At 44.4% G+C, this 23,336-nt stretch overlaps 1 protein-coding gene across 6 annotated transcripts in view; it reads right to left on the reverse strand.

The window, feature by feature from the left end:
- The window catches only part of kidins220a (kinase D-interacting substrate 220a), a 116,207-nt gene that overhangs the window by 11,260 nt on the left and 81,611 nt on the right, over positions 1 to 23,336 (reverse strand). For 5 of the 6 annotated variants that reach the window (XM_014210197.3, XM_082955626.1, XM_082955625.1 and 2 more), the window contains exons 24-27: positions 8,606 to 8,784; positions 6,911 to 7,137; positions 6,273 to 6,395; positions 1,778 to 1,915 (exon numbers count right to left, since the gene is read on the reverse strand). In XM_014210197.3, the coding sequence (XP_014065672.3) occupies positions 1,778 to 1,915; positions 6,273 to 6,395; positions 6,911 to 7,137; positions 8,606 to 8,784 (667 nt within the window). The remainder of the gene's footprint in view (positions 1 to 1,777; positions 1,916 to 6,272; positions 6,396 to 6,910; positions 7,138 to 8,605; positions 8,785 to 23,336) is intronic. The other variant, XM_082955628.1, reaches the window with a different exon arrangement.

A 23,336-nucleotide genomic window follows, 5' to 3' on the forward strand; every position in this document is an offset into this window, starting at 1 on the left:
GACATTGTGTTGTTATTTCGCTAAACACCAGATGGTATAATTTTATTTTTGGCAGTGAAACGGAGGCTACTCAGGCGAGAAAAAAACCTCACCCAAATGTATAGCCCCGTTGGAAAATGTACTGTTTGAAAATGTGAAGAAAAAAATGTGAATCACATTTTTATTTGGCGTACCCCCGTCGGCATTGCTACGCGTCACACAGTTTGGGAATACCTGGTGTAGAGGAATTGATATATAGCCTAGACATTAATGACATCCTGTCTAAATGGACTGGAAGCTCAATGCAGACAGCGACTTTGGCTGTTTTGTTGGGCCATATAAAGCCTACACAGATCATTATTAAAAGGCCAGGTGCAGTAAAAAAAATGTGATTGCCATGTGTTTTATATAAACACTATATATACACAAAAGTATGTGGATACCCCTTCAATTTTGTCGATACGGCTATTTCAGCCATATCCATTGCTGACAGGTGTGATGGAGCTTTGGCCTTCCTAGTGACATCATCCGACGGTAAATTAGCTAATAGACCAATAAGAAAGAAGTTCAAAACCTCTCTGCAAATAACAGCTAGCTTTCAGTTTTCCCCTCCCCACTCCGACCACTCCCAGACAGTCCTAGCAAAAAAATCTTGCTTGAGAAATTGCTCTTTGCTTAGAAGCTATTTTTGTTTCTTCTTGACCATTTTAATTGAAAACAAATCACAGTACAGTATGGAATTTTTAATCAGAAATGATTTGATATTGAGATAAAAACAGCTCCATTAGAACTTTAATACAGACAAAAATTAAACCCTTGGTTGTTGCTCAATATGCATACTACCATGCTCCACACTCTCATGCTGCAAGTTTGTTCTCTGAGGACTTGAGTACATACAAATGTACATTTGAAAAGCAATGTGCACTCCCATGCTACTGCATTAACTTTGAACAATACAAACTAAACAAGATAACTACATAAAGCAAACGTGAGCTTGTAACGTCATAATTATCAGCTAGCTATATGTGAATCTTATTAATCTAGCCAGCCAGCTAGTTTTACATGTAAAAGCGACCTAAAACTAATGTTGTTATGAACGATAGCTGGCCAACGTTAGCTAAAAATTCTTCATGGGTAGCTTGCGAACAACCAATTCTTCGTTAGCCAGCCTTTGGTGTATGCACACTACACAGTGGATATTCTAGGCAGTTAAACATGCCAAAATGAACACAGTATGTATTTATTAACGTATCAACATAAAATATTGTATTCAGGCAACATATGCGATGCGAGTGGGCAACATTTCATTCCAAAGTTGGAGTTGATTTTCTCTCACTTCAGCTCAAAACCAGATGGCATTCAAGAAATGTTGAGATGTATTTTATGTGGTTGCGTCATATTCCGTTCATATTTCAGTTGACACTTGCATCGATGCATGCTTTGAAAAGTACACATCTGAGAATTGGCCTCTGTTCTCTGTTTTGCATACTTTGATTTGGACTCATACCCCAACTGTTCCGTTCTACAATTTGCGTGCTCGGAGCACGGTAGTATGCATATTGAGAAACACCCCTTGTGTGAAATGGATACACTGACATGACTGATATTGAATCTTTTGAATCAACTTTATTGACAGAAGTGTTGTATAAGCAAACATAGGAGGCTGAGTGTGTGTATATGAGGGTTGTGTGTGTGTATATGAGGGTTGTGTGTGTGTATATGAGGGTTGTGTGTGTGTATATGAGGATTGTGTGTGTGTATATGAGGGTTGTGTGTGTGTGTGTATAGCAGGCCTCACCTTCTTGATGGTGGCGGTGTACTGGGCCAGCATGCTAGGGTCCATGCCGTCGATGTGTTTGACGTGCTCACACACCGCGTCCGTGTTCAGAGAGCTGAGGAGTACCACAGGGGCGCCTGGTACCCCGGAGCCGGAACCCTGTCCCCCACACACACACACACACACACACACACACACACACACACACACACACACACACACACACACACACACACACACACACACACACACACACACACACACACACACACACACACACACACACACACACACACACACACACACACAATTTGACTAAGTAGCGTAGCATGGATCATTTACAACCACTGCAAACTCATACGGTTAGCGCAACGCTTCAACCACCACAGCATAATGTTACAACAACCACAGCAAGGTTAATATGAACGAAGGTTAACACTGGAGTATCTATTCACTGCAACCAGGAACACTATTCCCTTTTTCACAGCATGGCACAAAGACAAAAGAGCAAGCAAAACCAAAATGCAATTATCTTTGTTAGTGCAGGCACCTGTGATGTAACAATAGAAGAGCATGGTAACTAAAGTGGCACCAGATGTGCAATATGGGCTCTGTTGGGGGTCTTTATGTTAAATCTGAACGCTGTAGATGGTAGTGCAGTGTTCAATGTACACACATGAGCCGGTGTGTGTGTGTGTGTGTGTGTGTGTGTGTGTGTGTGTGTGTGTGTGTGTGTGTGCGCGTCTCCCCCTCATATAAGCTTGAAGAGTGGCCAATATCCTCGCCCCCCTAATGATCTCGAACCAGAGACTCCCAGCTAGCCTGACATGCCACCCACTAGCAGTGAAACAAAACACAACAACCCTCCTCCTCCTCCTCCCTCCCCCCCCACTCTCTCTTTCTCTCTATTAATACCACTAGGACATGGTCTCAGACTGAGCAACAACAAAACAACAGCTTTGTCGACATGAGCGAGAAGGCGGCGAGGCTTAGAAGATGTCTGTGCTTGCTCTCTCGCTGCGAGTGCTCGTTAGAGAAAATAAGCTGTAGACGTCTTAACAGAGCCGAGCAGAACGGGGGGGGGGGGGGGGGGGGGGTCGCTCTGTGAAAGGAGGCAGAGGGTGAAGGTCAGTTAGGGAGGTTAGCTACTGTACACAGACAGTGCTGAAGGAGTGTAGCGTACTGCTGTATCAGCTGCACTATGCACTAATAGTGTGTGTGTGTGTGTGTGTAGCTATAGCGATAGCAGTCAAGACTTGCTGTAACACAACATTCTGCATCTCTGCTATACAAAGGAACAAGTATCAAAGGAACATAGACAACTTTACCTGTTGAGTTTTATAGACATTTCTTGTTTCAGTTTGATTAGCATGCCCCTGCAGCCTTTTTTCATTAAAAGCACCAGAGAGAGCAATTATCTTGTAGACTGTAGAGCTCCTCAATAATGATGGCCCATACGATTTCTGCTTCTTAGGTGTAGAAATTAGACTACTTGACAGGCATTTTGAAACATGCTCCTAAAATTGAGTCTCGCAAACATGGCAACAAAAACTTTCTGGTGAATTTTGTTGAACTCAACTAGAAGTAGGATTCATTATACGTTGGATGACCTAGAAGAGGCCTACGTTCTAGAAATATTGTACATTCAACTAAAACTACATTCAACGACCTAAAACGACCGTATCTAGAAGAAAATATATTATCTGTGGAGGTGGGCTACATGGAAGGTGGGCGGAGGTTCTCGTCTAGGTTTATAATGCATGACGGGCGGAGGGAAAAGCATGACGTGTTATATTAGCTGGTGGAGGTGAGGTAGAAAGGTGGCGAGAAAGTTAGAGACAGTGAAATCCAAAGAGATGAGTGTACCTGCTTGGGTCTGAAAGGCTGTGACAAAAACTGCTTTGGGGAGAGAAAGCGAGGGATAGAGACAGGCAGACAGGACCAGGATATTAGGCCACATGCTGAAGTCATCAAAGAACGCAAGAGAACAGGAGACACATTCACGTCAGACTAGAAAACAAGACATTTATCTTGAAACACAGCAGGCAAAGGCACTTTTATAACATTCCAGCAAAGACAAACTGAGAAGCCATTAAGTTTCAAATTATTACAGTAGGAAACAAAAAAAAGATATACATATTTTTAGAAACAGAGGACATTCAGAAGATGATCTTTGCAGAGAGGACGAACAGCACAGAGCGTGATGTTTGGAGAGAAAGTGAAGCGGAAAGGAGAGAAAGAGTGCTTTTTTCTCGCCTAACACAGAAAAGCAGAAGTTTCCATTCTGAGGAAGCCTTAAAACCTGGTCCTCCACCCAGACGTTGTATGTGTGACTGTGCACACTGCGTCAGTGTGTTACGCTGTGCCATTACGTACATGCATGTGAGTGTGTGTGTATGCACACAAGTGTGTGTAACTGTGTGTGTGTGTGAGCTCCCTGTGTGCGATAAGGCTGTAATTACAGTGGTGCGGGGCGTGGGCAGCAGAGGGATGGGAAGAGGAAACAGAGGCCTGTGAGGGAGGAAGCGTCTCTGTGAGAAGATAAGCCCTTGTGCTCATTGAGTTGCTGCTTCCGCCCTGCTAGCCTCTGATGCTAATCCCTCCTCATCCAGCCCTATGGGGATATAACCAGTACACTATTCATCTGCTGGGGCTAGGCAATTACACTGGGCTGCCCACTGCACACACATACAGACAGTGCTATATACACAGACCAATAGAGAGCGGGGAGGAGAGAGTATTAGAGGGATAGAGAGAGGGTGGGATACAGAGGGTGATGGGAATCGAAAGCGATGGAGAGGGATCAGTAAGGACAGTAGGCATATAGGCCTTTTCCTGTTGGACTTCCATAGTGAACAGAGCAAGTCAGTCAGACACATTGTACTTACCAAAAGGAAACCTAAGCTGAGACATTGGCTATTGTTAAATGTGTATATCCATTACTAACTGCCATGTCATTAGCCTTTAGTTACTTCAACCTTCCTGTGCACTAGTTCTATATGAATGTGCTCCCTACATGCAGATACTGTATAGAATGGTAGCAGTTGCACTCGCACAGTGGTTAGTTCACTCCTGGACAATGAGACTCATATTCAAACAGGACTGAGCTATTACAATTCGCTCCGGTGCCGGCCACAAACAGGGGAGCCACCGGTGCAATTATTCAACATGAGACATGACATTGTCACTGACATACCCCGTCTGCTTTCCAAACCATGTTAGTGTATCTGGCCGATGGAAAAGGTTAGCTGTGTGCGCGCGCCAGTGCATGGAAAGCATTTTGGTGTGTGTTTGTGTGTGGCGAGTTGTGACAGTCAAGACGGAAGGACACAGATGCTCCAGCTAATGCCAACACTCCACACCAGCCTGTTGTGTTACCATAGGGAGATCACTGGTAGAGGGGGTGGGGAGGCCCTCTCTGGCATCCTCAGCGATTACATCCGGACATGGGCACAGAACGGGGCACGGGGTGGGTAAGGCGGCACTGGATATAAGAATAACTGAAACTAGCATGGGATGTAAATAAAATACATGACAACACAATCCTTGGAGAGTGAAAAGACGTTGGGAGGAATGAAAAGGGGGATGACATAATGGGATGGGAAAAGTGACATAATGGGAAAAGGGGGATGACATCCATTATGTCATGCGAGATGACATAATGGACCTGAAGGCAGATGGAGAGATCTACTGTGACCCACTGCTTCTGCTATCAGGGTGTAAATCACAGATGGCCTGGTACATTGTTTGCTGTCTGCATTCAGGTTACACTGTTTCAGTTTCAATGACAGAATATTCTGAACAAAAAAACGGACGAATGTAACTAAGGCTTGGAATGTCAATACAATCAAACTAGCAAGGCAAGGATCACAAGTCAGTCATAATGTGGCTAATAGGCTAGTGCACCTATTTATGTAGAAAGGTAAAAACACAGAGCCTAACGTTAGGTAGATAGTTAGCATATCTCTTGCATTCGCAAATTCACTCTGGCTATCTACTCCGATTTCAGAGCACTCTCGCCTGAATGTGCCAGAGTGCAGAATAACTGATGAATTTACGAAGGTGCAACACCTGTTGAATATGACCAGTATCAGTAAACGTAGGCAAAAAAAGTAACAGTTAGTCAATAATACTCTAGGTAACATGTAAACAGCCTAACCAGCTCTGCTACGGCGAGTAAAATGGTCAGAGTGAGGTGTTCTCATTTGTGTCTGGAAGTAACTAGCTAGTAAACTAGCCAACCTTAGCCAATTAGCTTGGGTGCTTGGTTGGGACAAGCATGCATTGGCAGGCAAGCTGCAGAAGGATGAGGAAGCAAAAATTCCCTATTGTTTATAAGAGCAATTTTGACGGCCTACTAGCTGAAAAGGTTTGAGAGGGTTAATCTAATGTTCCTTCGTTAGATTTTAGCAGTCTCGCTTTAGGTGGTCTCGAACAGAACACTGCACTATACTATAGTGGACTACTGCTAGCTACTAGTGCTAGGTGTACTACTGACAGGCACCTCTGTACTTACAAGTCCATTGGGGTCCCTGGGGTAGCCTGCTTTAATGGCGGGGCGTGACTGGGTCGGGGCAGGGTGAGGATGGGAGCTGTATTGATGCCGGGTTAGGTGATACTCATGATGGGGGAAATAAGGCTATATGGAAGGATGAAGAAGGAGAATGGTTAAAGCGCACAACATGAGGATTGTATGAGGGATCATTCATACACATATATCTGAGGTAACCCTAGAACTGTGAAGGATCCATTTTTTTAGAGAGGAGGTCTGCACTGTAACATTTAAAAATGAGGTGAATTGAGTAAATGGACCTGTATTGTGAGGTGCATTGAGGTAGCTGTGCAGTTACATTAACAAAACAGAGGTAAGTAACCATCATTTAACAACGCATGGATTGCTGTCATACCTTTGTCCATAGACTGCTTACAGGGTAAGAAACATTTTATTTTGGGTGCGCTATCCCTTTAAGTCGTGTGTCTACAAAGGAAAACGGAGGTAGATTCAACTGCACTGTGATTCTATTCATACTAAGGTGTACTGAAGTACGTTGAACAAAACTTTGGTACTCTACCGTATACTAAATGAATGTGTTCTGAGCTAGGTTCAGGTGCAGTCAGTTGCCTGTCTGCTGCTGTGTTGTGTTGACGTCTCACCCGGGTGTAGAAGGGGTGCTGCGGGGCGGGCATGCTGTAGTAACTGCTGTGGGGCTGGGGGGGCACTAGCCCTGGGGGGGGCAGGGAGCCGGAGAAGGAGCCCGTGGGGGAGCAGGCGGCCGAGTGCTGGCCGAAGGCAGAGGAGGCGCGGGCTGGGACGTCCTGCAGGGGCAGCGTGGGATAGGTCACTCCTCCAATGTGCATCTGCTCCCTGGCAGCACGAACATCTACAGGGAGAGAGGGAGAAGGGAGGGGGGGGAAGGAGGGAGCGACAAGTGAGGGGGAAAGTTGGTAACAGGACTAGATAAGGAGAGAGATAGAGAGAGGGAGGGAGTGGGTGGAGAGACAGAAAGACATTATGAAGAGAGAGAGGGAGAGGAGGAAGGGAGGGTAGAGCGGGGGAGCGAAAAGGAGACATTTCATCTCTGATGCTGATGTAGATCCCGTCTTGGCTCCGACTATAAAGAGACTTTAGATCCACCCACTCAGAAACAGATTCAACCAAACATATTTGATCGTTCTTAGCGGGTTCACATAGAGAGGTTCTGTGGAGAGAATGCAAATCAAATGCCACGTACATGGATAAACTTTCATGATGTGATTGAGTGCACTTGAGGGAGCAGGGTGGAAAATAACACATTGTTAAAGTTATTGGCTTTACTGAAAATAGACAACATTAATTCAAACTCTCACTTTTGCCAAGAAAACTGTATTTTGTCTGCAGATAAATTGCATTTTAACTGTCTTATAATACAAAAAAAACGAAACAATAAAACAGAGTGGGATAAGTGGCCAGGTAAGAAACGGGCACCAAAATGTCTCGGTCATAAGAGTGCATGTTGTTGAATGATGGGTTGAGTAGAGACTCAACCCTGCAGTAAGGGAGCACAATGGAGGCCTTGTGAGTGAGTGAGTCAGCCTGGTAAGTGAGTGAGTGAGTGGGTATCACTGACCACCGTGCCCACTGGCTGGCTGCAGGACACTGGAAACAGGACTGGATGACTGGCCAGGGAGGGACAGAGGCATTGGTCACCTTCCAAAGCTCGCTCGCACACGCACACATACAGTCTCCTTTATTAGTGACATTAGGCCTTTGAGTTGGATAGCTGACCGACTGTTGTCTTTGGCTGCATTTAAATGTGTTTGGTTGCAGATCAATGAGTAAGTAACAATTTAGCTAATTACACAAATATATTGACAGAACACTTACAGTGCCTTCAGGAAGTATTCATACACCTTGACATATTCCTAATTTTGTTGTGTTACAGCCTGAATTCAAAATGGATTACATCAATTTTTTTTATCTCACCCATCTCCACCCCATAATGACAAACTGAAACCATGTTTTTATAGACATTTTTGCAAATTTATTGAAAATGAAATAGAAATATCCTATTTACATAAGTATTAATAAGTCAAGGGGTATGAATACTTTCTGAAGGCACTGTACATTCATTTCAATTAATGGCATGTTTACAAAGAGAGTCTCAGAGTAGAAATGATAACATGGGATCAGTTTTTCCTTTTAGATCATAATGAATAGGAGTATATGGACAGGTAGGGACTGATCCTAGATCAGCACTCCTACTCTGAGATGTTTTGTGAATATGGGCCTAGGTCTTTGAGCTGAGTGATGTTGACAAACTGAGTGGAATGACCATTAGAATAGTGATGCTTGTGTGTAAATATACAGACCTGCGATGATCTCCCGGAGTTTGGGGTCCAGGTTGACGGTGCAGGGGAGGAACATCTCCACGTCGCGTGCCGTGAGGACGGGCGTCCTAGAGGACAGGAACACCTCGAAGCTCCGGATGTCCCCGTCGATCTCCAGCAGGGGCTCTATGTCTTTGGTGGTGGGGATGTTTTTGGAGATTCTAGAGGAGAGGAAGCGAGAGTGAAAGAAGAAATAGGAGGAAGGACTGTTAAACATGCTAAAGATGACACACTGAGATATTTCGTCTATCTCTAGTAGAGGCCCTGCAACGCTGATCGCTGCTCTTGCTGTTCCGGCATCATGAAAAGCGAGAGAAGTCCATTTAGTTTGGTGACTCATAGCTCCAGTTTGTTATCTGGGTCTGACAGCAGAGGAAACATGAGGAGATGACTATCAGAGGTTTGCTGCTCAGACTCATTTAGAAGCTGGTGTTCAAATGGGAGTGTTCTGCAAACGAGGATGTTCGATCTTTGTTTGTAGCCTCGAAATAAATGCACACTGAGTGTACAAAACATTACATGGATTTGACATAGACTGACCAGGTGAATCCACTTCAAATCAGTGTAGATGAAGGGGAGGAGACAGGAGACTCTGCTCCATCTCCGCTAGACAATTGTGACATAGGTTGTGTATGTGTGCCATTCAGAGGGTGAATGGGCAAAACAAAAGATTGAAGTGCCTTTGAATAGGGTATGATCAATCAATTTTCCTCTCGACATCTCTGTTTGTCGGGGGGGTGTGTCTGTGTCTGTGTGTGTGTGTGTGTGTGTGTGTGTGTGTGTCTCTCTCTCTTAAGCTGTGGGAAAGCACAAGCTGGGTTTGGAGGGTATTTCCCATTGTTTCGCCCCAAAAATGGATCAGGCAGAGGTTGGTCTTTCTGCAGTTGGATTAGCCGCTTACCACACCATTGTGCTAAGCTAACTGAAGGCAGGCTGGTTTGGGCCCAGCCTTGCGGCTGCTGTTTGCTAATCACATTACTAAGGGCTGAATCTGCTCAATTTGCAGAGGAAAAATCTTGACACAATTGAAGCTCAGATACCTTAATGCCCAGCTGAGCTAGATCTGCTGGGTAAACAGACCGGGGTTAAGACCTCGTTGTTGTTGTTGTACACAGGCAGGACACACACACACACACACACACACACACACACACACACACACACACACACACACACACACACACACACACACACACACACACACACACACACACACACACACACACACACACACACAACCAGATGTACAGTAAGCTAAATGCTGTAACAGAATCAGTGCCCTCTGCACCTACTGACATGCAATCCACAAGCACGTGACTCAGTGACCTCAGTACGGAGACGAGTAATGATTTGCTCTAGCTAGTGTTCTGGTTAGCTGTGCTACTCCACAATTGACCCGGTAGAACCCAAAAGGGTTCTTCAAAGGGTTCTCCCATGGGGGAGCCTAAGAACCTTTTTAGGTTCTAGATGGAACCTTTTTTCTAAGAGTGTAAGCAGTGCACATACCTGTCGTTATGTGAAATAAGTAAGGAATAACCAATGAACATCCCCCAATATGACTCCACATTGATACCTGGGAAATAACTTAAAGGGGTAGGTAGTATATACACGTTACCACATGTAACATATGGATTTGCATTAGTAGGCTATACGCATCAAAAGTCCCAATGCAAAGTTACACCTCACTTTTCTATTTTTCAAGTTATTACCTAAAACTGATTTCTGAAGTCATGCCGGAAATAACAAGCCAGCTTATTCCCTGTAATGTAAACTCCAACAGACAAAAAATAAAAAAATGTATAACTTAAAATTAAACCAAATTGATTGCACATGACTACTGGTTTCAATGCAATTTTCTGCTAACTTACAAGCCAACTAGCCTGCTAACTTTAGTCCTACTAGCCTGCTAACATTAAGTTAGAATGTAAATACATGCTAGTGTGGCTAATAGCTAACGTTAGCCAGCTGGATCTAGCTAGGTAGCACCAGTACTCCATATGATGATGAGAAATAGTGCATTGTGGGTAATTCCTTAGATATCCAGGAATAAGTTAATAAATATATAAAAACGCTAAAACACAACTATGTTTGTAGTTATAGGTAACCAGATAACAGATCGGTATCCAGGCTGTATCACATCCGGCCGTGATTGGGAGTCCCATAGGGTGGCGCACAATTGGCTCAGCATCGTCCGTGTTTGACCGGGGTAGTCCGTCATTGTAAATAAGAATTTGTTCTTAACTGACTTGCCTAGTTAAATAAAAGGTTAAAAATGTAACATAAAAAAAATAAAAATAAATCGCAACTACAACTAAGTCTTTGACCATACTGTGTTGTTACTTTGGTGAGTAAAAACTCATGCTTCCTATCCTTTTTAAGGCATCAGCCCAAAACTTTTTTGTAGTTTGCCATAGTAGTGGAGTGCTGACACATAGGGTAGCGTCTGAGTCTAGCCCAAGAGGAAGTGCAGGCAGGGTGTGAAGCAGGTGGGTGAGAAAGAAGAGGAGAGCAGAACAGCTGTGCTCCGCTGGACAATGCCCCTCACTGTGCTCCATCACAACCATCTAACCAAAGGGTCAGTGCGGGCTGAAGGGAGGGACAGATGGCCATGCTAATAGTCAACTGACCTCTCACATGAGGGCCATTAGACCCTGCGTCTGCCTGTCTGTCTGTCTGTCTGTCTGTCTGTCTGTCTGTCTGTCTGTCTGTCTGTCTGTCTGTCTGTCTGTCTGTCTGTCTGTCTGTCTGTCTGTCTGTCTGTCTGTCTGTCTGTCTGTCTGTCTGTCTGTCTGTCTGTCTGTCTGTCATGAAGTACACATACACAAAACAAACACAACCTCTCAAATGCACAAAACACACTGTCCACTACCAAAAACACCCAATCACACCTGGGAAGGTCAGTGACGATGGGGATTTCCATGGATAGTTAGATTCATGGTAGTGAGGGAATGTGATTTTGATTCCATTTCCCACGCGCTGTATCAACCCGCGCTGAGAGCCTTGTGCTGTTCCAGCAGTCCAGCTGGGCTCTGTTTATTTGTGTGCACAAAGACGCAGACCAACAGGAGCCAGTGAGACACACACACTAGTGCGGCACGGAGGGGACTTCCTCCAGCTCTTGCAGTGTCTACACAGAGCACACACTCCCCTACTGCCTCTAAGGAATCTTAAGTGAAGCTTTGTCTTTCCTAAGAAAACATAGATCTATTCCACATAGTTTACGAAGACAATGCCAAAGAATTGCTAATGAATGCGGTCATGCAAACATATTCTGAACCATTACCCTCGGACGTCACTGTACGTTTTATTTTCACATTTTTGGGATTGACAAATTATTTTAAGTATTAACTCCCTATAACACACATATTTCCAATGTATTTCATTATAACCTGTATCTGAACTAGTCAAATCTTCAGTCTCAATCACCGGTGTATGGGGAGTAGAGTCGAGCATACTTCTACAGAGATGCCCAGAGCTACATGTATGAGTACTTACAGGAGCCTTTTATTGACTCTGACCCATGGTGGTACCCAGCATACACACTGTTAACAGCATCTTCCAAACATGGACTAAGTAAAGGTACCCATCACTGTTGCACAAAGACCCCATTCCTAGCATTCACACCACGCTGTCCAACCCGAACTGTCTGCTGGCAGCTACCAGTCAGCCGCAAAGGACTGAGTCATCCAAACGTCATCCCTCTTAATACTAGTGCCCTTGTTCTGATAATAGCACAGGTCAGGAGAATCACACATAATTGGCATGGGTTTATTATCTGGTGTAACACCATCCAACACGTTTGACCATCTACTGTACTGTGGCACATGGAGCGCTGTTTTAAGTGCCTCCGAACGTGCCAATAGGACACATCAAGAGAAAGATTTTGAGTAAATCGAGGAAGAATGGTTGGCCATGACGTCAAGTAATTGACGTTAATTGCTTCTGACACTGGTGGAGGGAGACAGGAGGGGCTTTGTTCGATTGCTATCAGTCCATCTTTCGTGAGACTGACAAGCTGGAGGATTGCGCTGTGGTGAGATCGGAAGCCGACACGTTACTTTTAAAAGGCTGAAGACAGAAATAAAGCATGTCAGGAATCCTGCAGCCGGTTTCACACAATAGCCCCATTGATGGGGTCTTGCATTACAAGCACAGGCTCTTATATACTGTCTGTTGCAGTGCCTAGCGCTTGGGAGGTTTCTGGGCTCTTCCAAATGCTAATCAATCCAAAAACTGGCTCGACAAGCCTTTCTTCTCCTCCAACACTCCCACATACTGCAGCTGACTGGAAAGAGCAGAATTCTCCCTCTATTCCTCCCCGCTCTCCTACCTCTGCAGGCGCTGAATGTGTCACTTGACAATACTTACAGCCACCCTCTGTGTGTGGACGATGTGCAGATGCCCCACAATGAGGCTCTGAGCATTTCCATAAAGGGGCCAGGAGAGAAGCGAAATGCCAACACACATTTGTTTTCAGAGGGCCATAAAGAGAATCAATGTTTGGCGGTGAAAAGAACAACAGTGGTCCGTCACAATGGCGAGCCCGGGCCTTGGCGCGTTCCTCAGGCCGACGGGCAGGTGGGCGAACTCGAAGAGGCTCTCTAACCAACGGATGGATTGGCTGGCGCGTGGCCTCACAGCGTCAACACTCCAGAGAGGGAGGATTATTGCGCTAGAGGAGTCTGCCAATCCCTCGTCTACCTGAAAACGAGAGCAAATGATGTTTTCACTTTAGACGCCGACATGTTTTCATTTACTTAAACTGTCGTGTTTCTTTGGCCGAATTGGGTTGCATCTTCTCTCCGCTATGCCAGCGGACATTAAAGCACAACTTTGCTTTTCGTATACATCCGTGGCAAAGTTTAAGCCTGTAATTGCCATTCCTATGTCTTAAGCCAGGCCTTTGTATCTAAAACGGACCGCAGAGAAATGCAGCGTAATGGGAAACATACCACTCTGATAAAAAAACGCTGCAGCCTTAGAATGGCCTCTCAGAAATGGGGTTGGGATTCAGAGTTTCTCCGAAATGATTAAACTCATCTGTACACAAACCCACCCGTTCCAGACCCCAAAAACCTTAGCTGAACCCTTCATTCAAGGGAGCTAAACTCAATTCCTAACAAACCCTGTACAGGATATTAGAAAACTAGGCCCAGTTTGATGATTTATGTGAAAGGGAGCGTTTTGAACTCCAGTCCACTGCCGAGTGTGGCTAAAATGGTAATAGAATGAGGCATTCCTGACATGAATTGAGCAGAGCAGTCAGTCAATGTGGGTGTTTGATGTGTGTCAGGGTTGAGACAGTATATGAGAAGTCAAACAAGTGATTCATGTAATCCTTCCAGGTAAATAAAGTTTGTTATTTTCTGGCAAAAACATGAAAACAGCCCCGACCAGTAATCCTTTACTTAGCTTTATTGAGGAGGAGATACCTCAGACACAGGATGACCTGGTGAAGAGACAGACAGAGTAATAAACAGAGGGAGAGAAAAAGAGACAGTTCTATTTGGAGAAGACCACAGATTAATTTCTGCAACTCGCCTCTATTCGCCTTCCTGGCTGGGAAAAGGAGAAAGAGGAGTGGCCAGCTAAGAGCAGGATTCTTAAGAAAGTTCTTAAGAAAGTTCTTTGGAACAGAGAGCTTCCAAGTGTTTAAGAACTTGTCATTCAAGAACTCGGTACCAGATAAATCTGATAAATCCTTAAGCTATACAGTAGCTTCATAACTATGCTCAGAATAAGAAGCCGCTTTTAAGCGGCGATGGGAAAAGACACCCAATTTTTTTTTCATTGCTCGGATCAAGCGATTTCCAGAAAATAGTTCCCAGAAGAGTTGCCATTTTCACACACAGGCTTTGCTCGCCACACACTTCCATTATCTCTAGTGACCATCCTTTCCTCTATGCTGGCTTGACCCTATTTGACCTTTGTGGCCCTGGGTGGCACATCAAAGCTAGAGAGGGTTCAGTGTGCCCTAGGCTCTGGGACTGGTGACGAGCAACACTGTCCACTTTAAAGGTCACCGATGACCCCTCGCAGCCCAGCGCTGCTATTTATAATACCCCTGCCACCTTCTCCCACATACGGCACAATAGAGAGGGAGGGAGAACACTGATATGTCCACAGGCACATCCAGAAAGACAGAAGCCAGCATAAAAATGCTCACTCACCCACACAAATGCTTATGGGCTCACCACACTAGCATAAAAAGTGTAGTGTAGTCAAAGTCTAGTCACAGGTAAAACCAAGCACAAAATCTGAGCAGTCTATTGCCTTATATTCTGATTATTGAGTTTAGTCTTTGATAGTCTATCCTTGATTTACATCATTTTAGATCACATGGATGTTATCCCTGCTTCAATCTGAAAACAGTCTGGTTTTCCTGTTTCAAAGTGTTTAATCCTTCAAATTCAACTTCAGCTTATGAAATAATGAAAGGGCTCTAAGTGGATTTGCTAAGAAGGAATGCTATGTAACAGACTGCTTTTCCATCACATGGCTATTATCTACCAGCGTATGTGGTAGTGGTAGTGGTAGGGAAAACTCTGTGTTGAGGACACACCTCAACACAGAGGTTGGGCCCGTGGACATCGGCCACAGTTCCGTACTAAGTTGCATTTTTTGAATTTTGTTCCATAGACTACGTGGCCATTTTGTTTGCTCTGCGGGAGCCTGGCGAAGCTCGTCTAACTCCTGCTGATTCATCTCTTAGTCACGACGATCCAACACCTGAGGGATGTATGTAACTAACACACCCACCCAGGCCCTGGTGCTTCTCCCATCTTCACACACACACACACAACAGATGGGTGGGTATTGCTGGACCACTGGATAAACATGTCCATATGAGAGGCGAAGGCAGAATGAAGCATCACCACCTGGACTGCCCGACACTCTCAGGCCACCTGAGAGAAAACTACCAGGTGGACACTGGACACAGCAATAACCAGGGCGTAGGCCATTAAAGTAGTCACCGCTCATACACTCACAACTTTTCTGTTCAGCACTGGTAGACAAACTCTGGGATTCACTTTCGAGTCATGAAATATAGCCAGCATTCCCTGTAGTCGCCGGATACTATGGTGCTATGTCAACGTGCCAACAATCCTGGTTTATGAGGACACCTGACATTGACAAGAGGTATTCACATCAGCCACAATTGTAGTCCTGTAGACCTCATAATAGTCCTGTATAGAGGTCCCTTCACCCTCTCCGCTCCATCTCCGCTATCTGGAGGGCATACGGTTTGTCACAGACACTGTGTGGACTCAATAAAGAGCTCCCTATCAGAGATAGACCACACTCTATTGGGAAATAGATGGCTTTCCAGCAGCTTTATAATTTATAGTGCTTTAGGGCCTCTTGGAAAATAACGAAGGCACTATTGAATTACAAGTTTACTCCTTCCACCAAAAATGCCTCCTGCAGGATTTAGCTCAGGGACAATGGGCTCCCTCTGAGGGAAAGGCGACAGGGAGAAAAACATCTTTCTACTGTTAGCAGTGCAATTGAGATTTTACAGACAAGTCGTGGACGTGATGGAAATACGGCATTAACAATGGCGTATGGAGGGAGAGAAGCAAAGGGACTTCATTCAAAGGCAGTAAAGTTCAAAAGTGTTCCAGGAAAAAAAAGCTAATCTCCTTTTGTGGCCAAGTATTTAGAAGCTTATTAGGATTTTACATAAAGAGAATCGCACACATGCGCTTTTATCTCAACACGTAATTGCGACAAAATTACAATAATTGTCCCAATTAAAGTAATCCAGAATGAACAGTATGTCATCTTGATGTTTCAGTACTTGGGAGAAGAGGCTTCCTAATTAGCCTAAATTGCCTTGCACATATTCATTTCAAGTGTCATTAGTTAGAAGTTTTGAAGCGCTCAGAGAATCGCTTGAAAGCCTGGATCCAGGCACGTCTCTGAGAGGTCAATTGTTCACTGGATGAACGCAGTAGCGGAGGATTGTGACAGCGGCAGATTGAGCGAGAGCAGAGTGGCAGAGAATGGAAGAGAGCATCAGAGTTAAATCCCTTCCTGTTAAAGACAGCCAGGACCCAGGGACAGCATAGTGGTGGAGACTGAGGCCTCTGACCAAGCAATAACCCCTGGAAGTTTAAGAAACATTGTTTATGTACTGGGATGTTGTAATCTAAATTCACTGAATGAGTAAAACCAATTTTCCTATGTGAAATATACTGAATAAAAATGTAAACGCAACATGTAAATTGTTGGTCCCGTATTTCATGAGCTGAAATAAAATATCCCAGAAATGCTCCATACGTGCAAAAAGCTTATTTCTCTCAAAATGTGTGCACAAATTTGGTTACATCCCTGCTAGTGAGCATTTCTCCTTTGCTGAGATAATCCATCCACCTCAGGTGTGATATATCGAGAAACTGATTAAACAGCATGATCATTACACAGGTGCACCTTGTGGTGGGGACAAAAGGCCACTCGAAAATGTTCAGTTGTGTCACACAACACAATGCAACAGATGTCTAAAGTTGAGGGAGCGTGCAATAGGCATGCTGACCGCAGGAATGTCCATCAGATCTGTTGCCAGATAATTTAATGTTCCTTTCTCTACCATAAGCCACCAACGTTGTTTAACCTGTTGGGGCTAGGGGGCAGTATTTTCACGGCTGGATAAAAAAACGTACCCGATTTAATCTGGTTACTAATCCTACCCAGTAACTAGAATATGCATATACTTATTATATATGGATAGAAAACACCCTAAAGTTTCTAAAACTGTTTCAATGGTGTCTGTGAGTATAACAGAACTCATTTGGCAGGCAAAACCCTGAGACATTTTCTGACAGGAAGTGGATACCTGATGTGTTGTATTACCTTTAAGCCTATCCCATTGAAACACACAGGGGTTGATTAATGTTTTGGCACTTCCTATTGCTTCCACTAGATGTCACCAGCCTTTACAAAGTGTTTTGAGTCTTTTACTGTGAGATCTGACCGAACAAGAGCCATGGAACGGTGATGGCCGATTAGACTCTGGCGCGCGAGTTCATGTTGGGTACCCTCGTTCCAATACGTTATAAAAGAGAATGCATTCGTCCACCTTGAATATTATTCATGTTCTGGTTAAAAAAGGCCCTAATGATTTATGCTATACAACGTTTGACATGTTTGAACGAACGTAAATATATTTTTTCCCCTCGTTCATGAAGTGAAGTCCGGCGGGCTTAGATCATGTGCTAACAAGACGGAGATTTTTGGACATAAATGATGAGCTTTTTTGAACAAAACTACATTCGTTATGGACCTGTGATACCTGGAAGTGACATCTGATGAAGAGAATCAAAGGTAATGGATTATTTACATAGTATTTTCGATTTTAGATCTCCCCAACATGGCGGCTAGTCTGTATCGCAACGCGTATTTTTCTGGGCGCAGTGCTCAGATTATTGCAAAGTGTGATTTCCCAGTAAGGTTATTTTTAAATCTGGCAAGTTGATTGCGTTCAAGAGATGTAAATCTATAATTCTTTATTAGATGACAATATAATATTTTACCAATGTTTTCTAATTTTAATTATTTAATTTGTGGTGCTGACTTGACTGCCGGTTATTGGAGGGAAACGATTTCCTCAACATCAATGCCATAGTAAAACGCTGTTTTTGGATATAAATATGAACTTGATAGAACTAAAAATGCATGCATTGTCTAACATAATGTCCTAGGAGTGTCATCTGATGGAGATTGTAAAAGGTTAGTGCATCATTTTAGCTGGTTTTATGGTTTTGGTGACCCTGTCTTTGAACTGACAAAACATTACACACAGCTATTGTCAATGTACTCTCCTAACATAATCTAACTTTATGCTTTCGCCGTAAAACCTTTTTGAAATCGGACAACGTGGTTAGATTAAGGAGATGTTTATCTTTCAAAGGGTGTAAGATAGTTGTATGTTTGAAAAATGTGAATTTTGACATTTATTTGGTTTCAAATTTGCCGCTCTTGAAATGCACCTGCTGTTGATGGAGTGCACCACGGGGGGGACGCTAGCGTCCCACCTAGCCCATAGAGGTTAAGAGAATTTGGCAGTATGTCCAACCGGCCTCACAACCGCAGACCACGTGTAACCAGGACAGCCCAGGACCTCCACATCCGGCTTCTTCACCTGCGGGGGTCAGACAGTGTTTCCTGTCTGTAATAAAGCCCTTTTGTGGGAAAAAAACTATTTATGATTGGCTGGGCCTGGCTCCCCAGTGGGTGGGACTGGCTCCCAAGTGGGTGGGCCTATGCCCTCCTAGGCCCACCCATTGTTGCTCCCCTGCCCAGTCATGAGAAATCCATATATTAGGTTCTAATAAATTATTTCAATCGACTGATTTCCTTCTATGAACTGTAACTCAGTAAAATCTTTGAAATTGTTGCATGTTGCATTTATATTTTTGTTCAGTATAATAAGTAATCCAACCAGTAATGGATTGAAACATGCTCTCAGCGCAAGAGAACTGTTGTTTTGCCTCAATCCAAAAACTGAATACAGCTTTTGATTGAATAGTGTGGTGTCGTGAAACAGAACGAGCCAGGGAAAGACATATGGGCGAAGGCTATATAGAGTAGTTAAGAAAAGTGTTTTTTGGTGCTTGACACGCATTCCTGGCCTTCTGTTTCCTGTGAGGGGCTGTATGTGTGTGTGTGTGTGTGTGTGTGTGTGTGTGTGTGTGTGTGTGTGTGTGTGTGTGTGTGTGTGTGTGTGTGTGTGAACGTGCCTCGCTCGCGTCTCGGGGTCTGATTAATTACAGTGATCCTCAGAGGAGTGGGGGGGTGACATATGTTCCTGCGCCGCACCGCTCCTCTCCTCTGTGAGAGCTTGGAGGTGTGTGAGAGGTGTGTGTGTGGAGGGGGGGGGGGGGGGATACTACAGGGTTATCCTGGCACAGACCGGGCACCAGATGTCAGAGCAGATCCAGGACCAAGGCTCTGGCTCGAAGGACCGACCAACCAAACACTTTTTACGCTAAAAAATCCGGTTGGAGCTCCCGAAATAGACTCCCTGAGGATCTGACTCGGCTCAAACTTCCCCACAGATCACGGCTACCGACAGCCGGAAATCTCTACTCGTGTTCTTTTGTGATCGCCAAAATAGTTTCCATTTGCTGCTTTCCGGAAGCTTGCTTTTTTTTTTTTGGTGCGATGCTGAACATAACATACCACTCTGGGGTACTGATCTGAAGATATTTATTCCTGATCTGAAACAACAACCACAGAAGCCAGCAGCTGTTATTCATCCTCATAACGACCAGAGGGAGCCCGATTTGCGTCTCCTTTAAAAACTGAAATGAAAAGGCTGCAGAGAACATTGCACCACAACTCACAGACTCTCAAGACTCTCATTCAATTTGCGATCAAAAGAACAATGATCCACCATCTCCATTCGAACAGTAAATCTGACAGCTATAAATACTGGCGGTCTCAAAAACACTTTTAATTTTGTTTGCGTTTCAATTTCCGTAAGTGCGTTAGACAGGCCCTGCACACTGGCTTGCCACCCAAGGAGTAATTTGTTACGTGTTCCCTGCAGAACAAGTGAGACAAACACGTTGGCCCGGTCATGTGTGGCTTTGGTTTGGGGCTAATGTCCCAAATTCCCCCGCAGGACAATGCCATCTTTTGTTTCACATACTTTCTACTACTTTCTCTACATTAAAGGATTGCTTGGCAGAGCTGGCCTTACCGTTAATGATTAAAAAAAATTGCTGATGTTAATAGACAGATTATGCACATTCTGCAGCAGATTAGACTGCTTGGCCCACTTTGGCAACGGGAATAATCTGGTGCACCTCTCGCTGTGCTCCGCCAACGGCATCACACAAGCTTCTGTGAAGAAAGTCGCTAAAAACAGCTTTTGGCCATTTTGACAGCCTGTTTGTGTGATATCAAGAAGTACGTTTTTTTCTTGTTCTTTCTTTTGAGAAGTCAGAGACACATGCAACATTTATAGTTTATTTTTAGTTGGAGGGACAGTGTGACAGTTTCACAGAACATTACTAATATGACTAGGCTATATAGCAAATATAATAATAGGACTATAAAATACTACTAATATCACAAATTCACTGTCTTCCAAGTACATGCTGCTCTCTGTGGCTTATATGGGCTGCAATAAACCTTACTGAGTGAGAGTACTTACGCCAGAGATGTGGAAGGACAGTTGACCTAGGAGTAGTTGACTCACCCCCAAATATACATCAGCAGTAATCTATTCACTTATTAGACGCTTTGGGGGATATGAAGCGCTCTTGCGTAGAGAAAACTATTGTAGAGACAACTAACAATGTCAGCAAGACAAAAGGAGTTGATCGTGGACTACAGGAAACGAAGGGCCGAGCACACCCCCCATTTAAATCTACGGAGCTGTAGTGGAGCGGGTCGAGAGCGTCAAGTTCTTCTTCGTCCAACTCACTAAGGACCTATCATGGTCCAAACACACCAACAGTCATGAAGAGGGCACAACAACACATCTTCCCCCCTAAGGAGGCTGAAAAGATTTGGCAAGGGCCCTCAGATCCTCAAAAAGTTCTACAGTTCTCAGTACCACTGAGAGAATCTTGACTGGCTGTATCGCCGCTTGGTATGGCAACTGCTTGGCATCCGACTGTAATGCGTTAAAGAGAAGTGCCTACGGCCCAGTACATCACTGTGGCCAAGCTCCCTGCCATCTAGGACCTATATACCAGGCGGTGTCAGAGGAAGGCCCTAAAAATTGGCAAAGACTCCACCTACACAAGTCATAGACTGTTCTCTCTGCCACCGTACGGCAAGCGGTACTGGAGCACCAAGTCTGGGACCAACATGCTCCTGAACAGCTTCTACCCCCAAGCCATAAGAGTGCTGAACAGTTAATCAAATGGCTACCCGGACTTTCTGCTTTAACCCCCTTATTTTTTACTCTCTTGCACTGACTCTATGCACACTCACTGGATTCTACCCACACACTCACACTGACACTCCAACACACACAAAACACACATGCATATTGAGGCAACACACACACACATACATCCCCTTGAACACTCTTCACATACGCTGCTGTTCAGCATCTATCCTGATTGCCTAGTCACTTTTACCCCTACCTACATGTACATATTACCTCAACTATCCCATACCATTGCACATTGACTTGGTACCAGTACTCCTTGTATTTAGCCTTGGTATTGATATTTTATTATGCGTTACCATTTCCTTACTTTTTAACTCTGCATTGTTGGGAAAGGGCTCCTAAGTAAGCATTTCATGGTAAAATCTACACCTGTTGTATTCAGCACGTGACAAATAAAATTGGATTTTGATCATTTTGAACTGAGCATCACACTTCCCCAACAACCTCCCAGTCATGTGGATTACCGACAACACTCACGCTATTTACACGCCAGAGAAAACTGACAAACCCTTCACGGGGGTAAAGATCGCAGTAAAGATAGTTGTCTACGGTCTAATCGAAAAACCTACAGTATCTAAATCGCTGTGGTCTGACACAAACATTATACAGTAATTGGTAGTTGAGCAGAAGAGGAGATAGCAAAGACATGCTGGTTGAGTTTCAGTTGAGAGATGGGATCCACGCCGTGTTGACCTGGCCACAAGGCGACCATTAAAAGAAGCAGGTATCTGTTCCTCAAGTGCACATTTACCAGGCAGACAGGGGCCTGAGGTTGAAGTGAGGCAAGTGATTGTTGAGAAAGACAGGCAGTGTGACTCACCCGGCTATAAAAAGAGAATTGGGGCCCAGCTCACGTGATCAAGAGAGAGAGAAGGACAGAGAAAGAGAAGGAAAGCGAGAGAAAGAAAGAGAGAGAAAGAGAAGAACAGAGAGAGAGAAGTAGAGAGACAAATAGGAGAGAAAAAGAGAGGGAGAGAGTGCGAAAGAAAGAGAAAAAGAGGACGAGGGGATAGGACAGAGACATAGGAGAGAGAAAGAGAAGGATAGAGAGAAAGAGGAGAGAGAGAGGAGGAAAGAGGGAGAAAGAGAAGGCCAGAGAAAGAGAAGGACAGAGAAAGACAAGAAGAGAAGGACAGAGAGAGTGAAAGAGGAAGAGAGAGTGAAAGAGGAGGAGAGAAAGAAGGAAAGAAAGAGAGAATCAGAAGGAGAGAGAGAAAGAGGAGGAGAGAAAGAGAAGGAAATAGAAAGCAAAAGAGAGAAAATGAGGTAGAGAGAGAAAGAGGAGAAGAGAAAAAGAGGAGAGAGAGAATGATAAGGACAGAGAGAAAGAGAGAGAGAGATAAAGAGAAAGAGGAGAAAGAATGAGAGAAAGAGGAGAAAAGAGGAACAGAGAGAGAAAGAGGAGAGAGTAGGACCGAGAAAGAGAGCAAGAAAAAAAGGAGAGAGAAAAAGAAATAAAGACAGAAAGAGAAAGAGAGAGAAAGAGGAGAGAGAGCGAGACAAAGAGGAGGAGAGAGAGAGCGAAAGAGGAGGAGAGAGAGAGCGAAAGAAGAGGAGAGAGAGAGCGAAAGAAGAAGAGAAGAGAGAGCGAAAGAAGAAGAGAAGAGAGAGCAAAAGAGGAGGAGAGAGAGAGAGAGCGAAAGAGGAGGAGAGAGAGAGAGCGAAAGAGGAGGAGAGAGAGAGAGCGAAAGAGGAGGAGAGAGAGAGAGCGAAAGAGGAGGAGAGAGAGAGAGCGAAAGAGGAGGAGAGAGAGAGAGCGAAAGAGGAGGAGAGAGAGAGAGCGAAAGAGGAGGAGAGAGAGAG

Source organism: Salmo salar, chromosome 09, assembly GCF_965601325.2.
Source record: "Salmo salar chromosome 09, fSalSal1, whole genome shotgun sequence".
NCBI classification, from domain to species: Eukaryota; Metazoa; Chordata; class Actinopteri; order Salmoniformes; family Salmonidae; genus Salmo; species Salmo salar.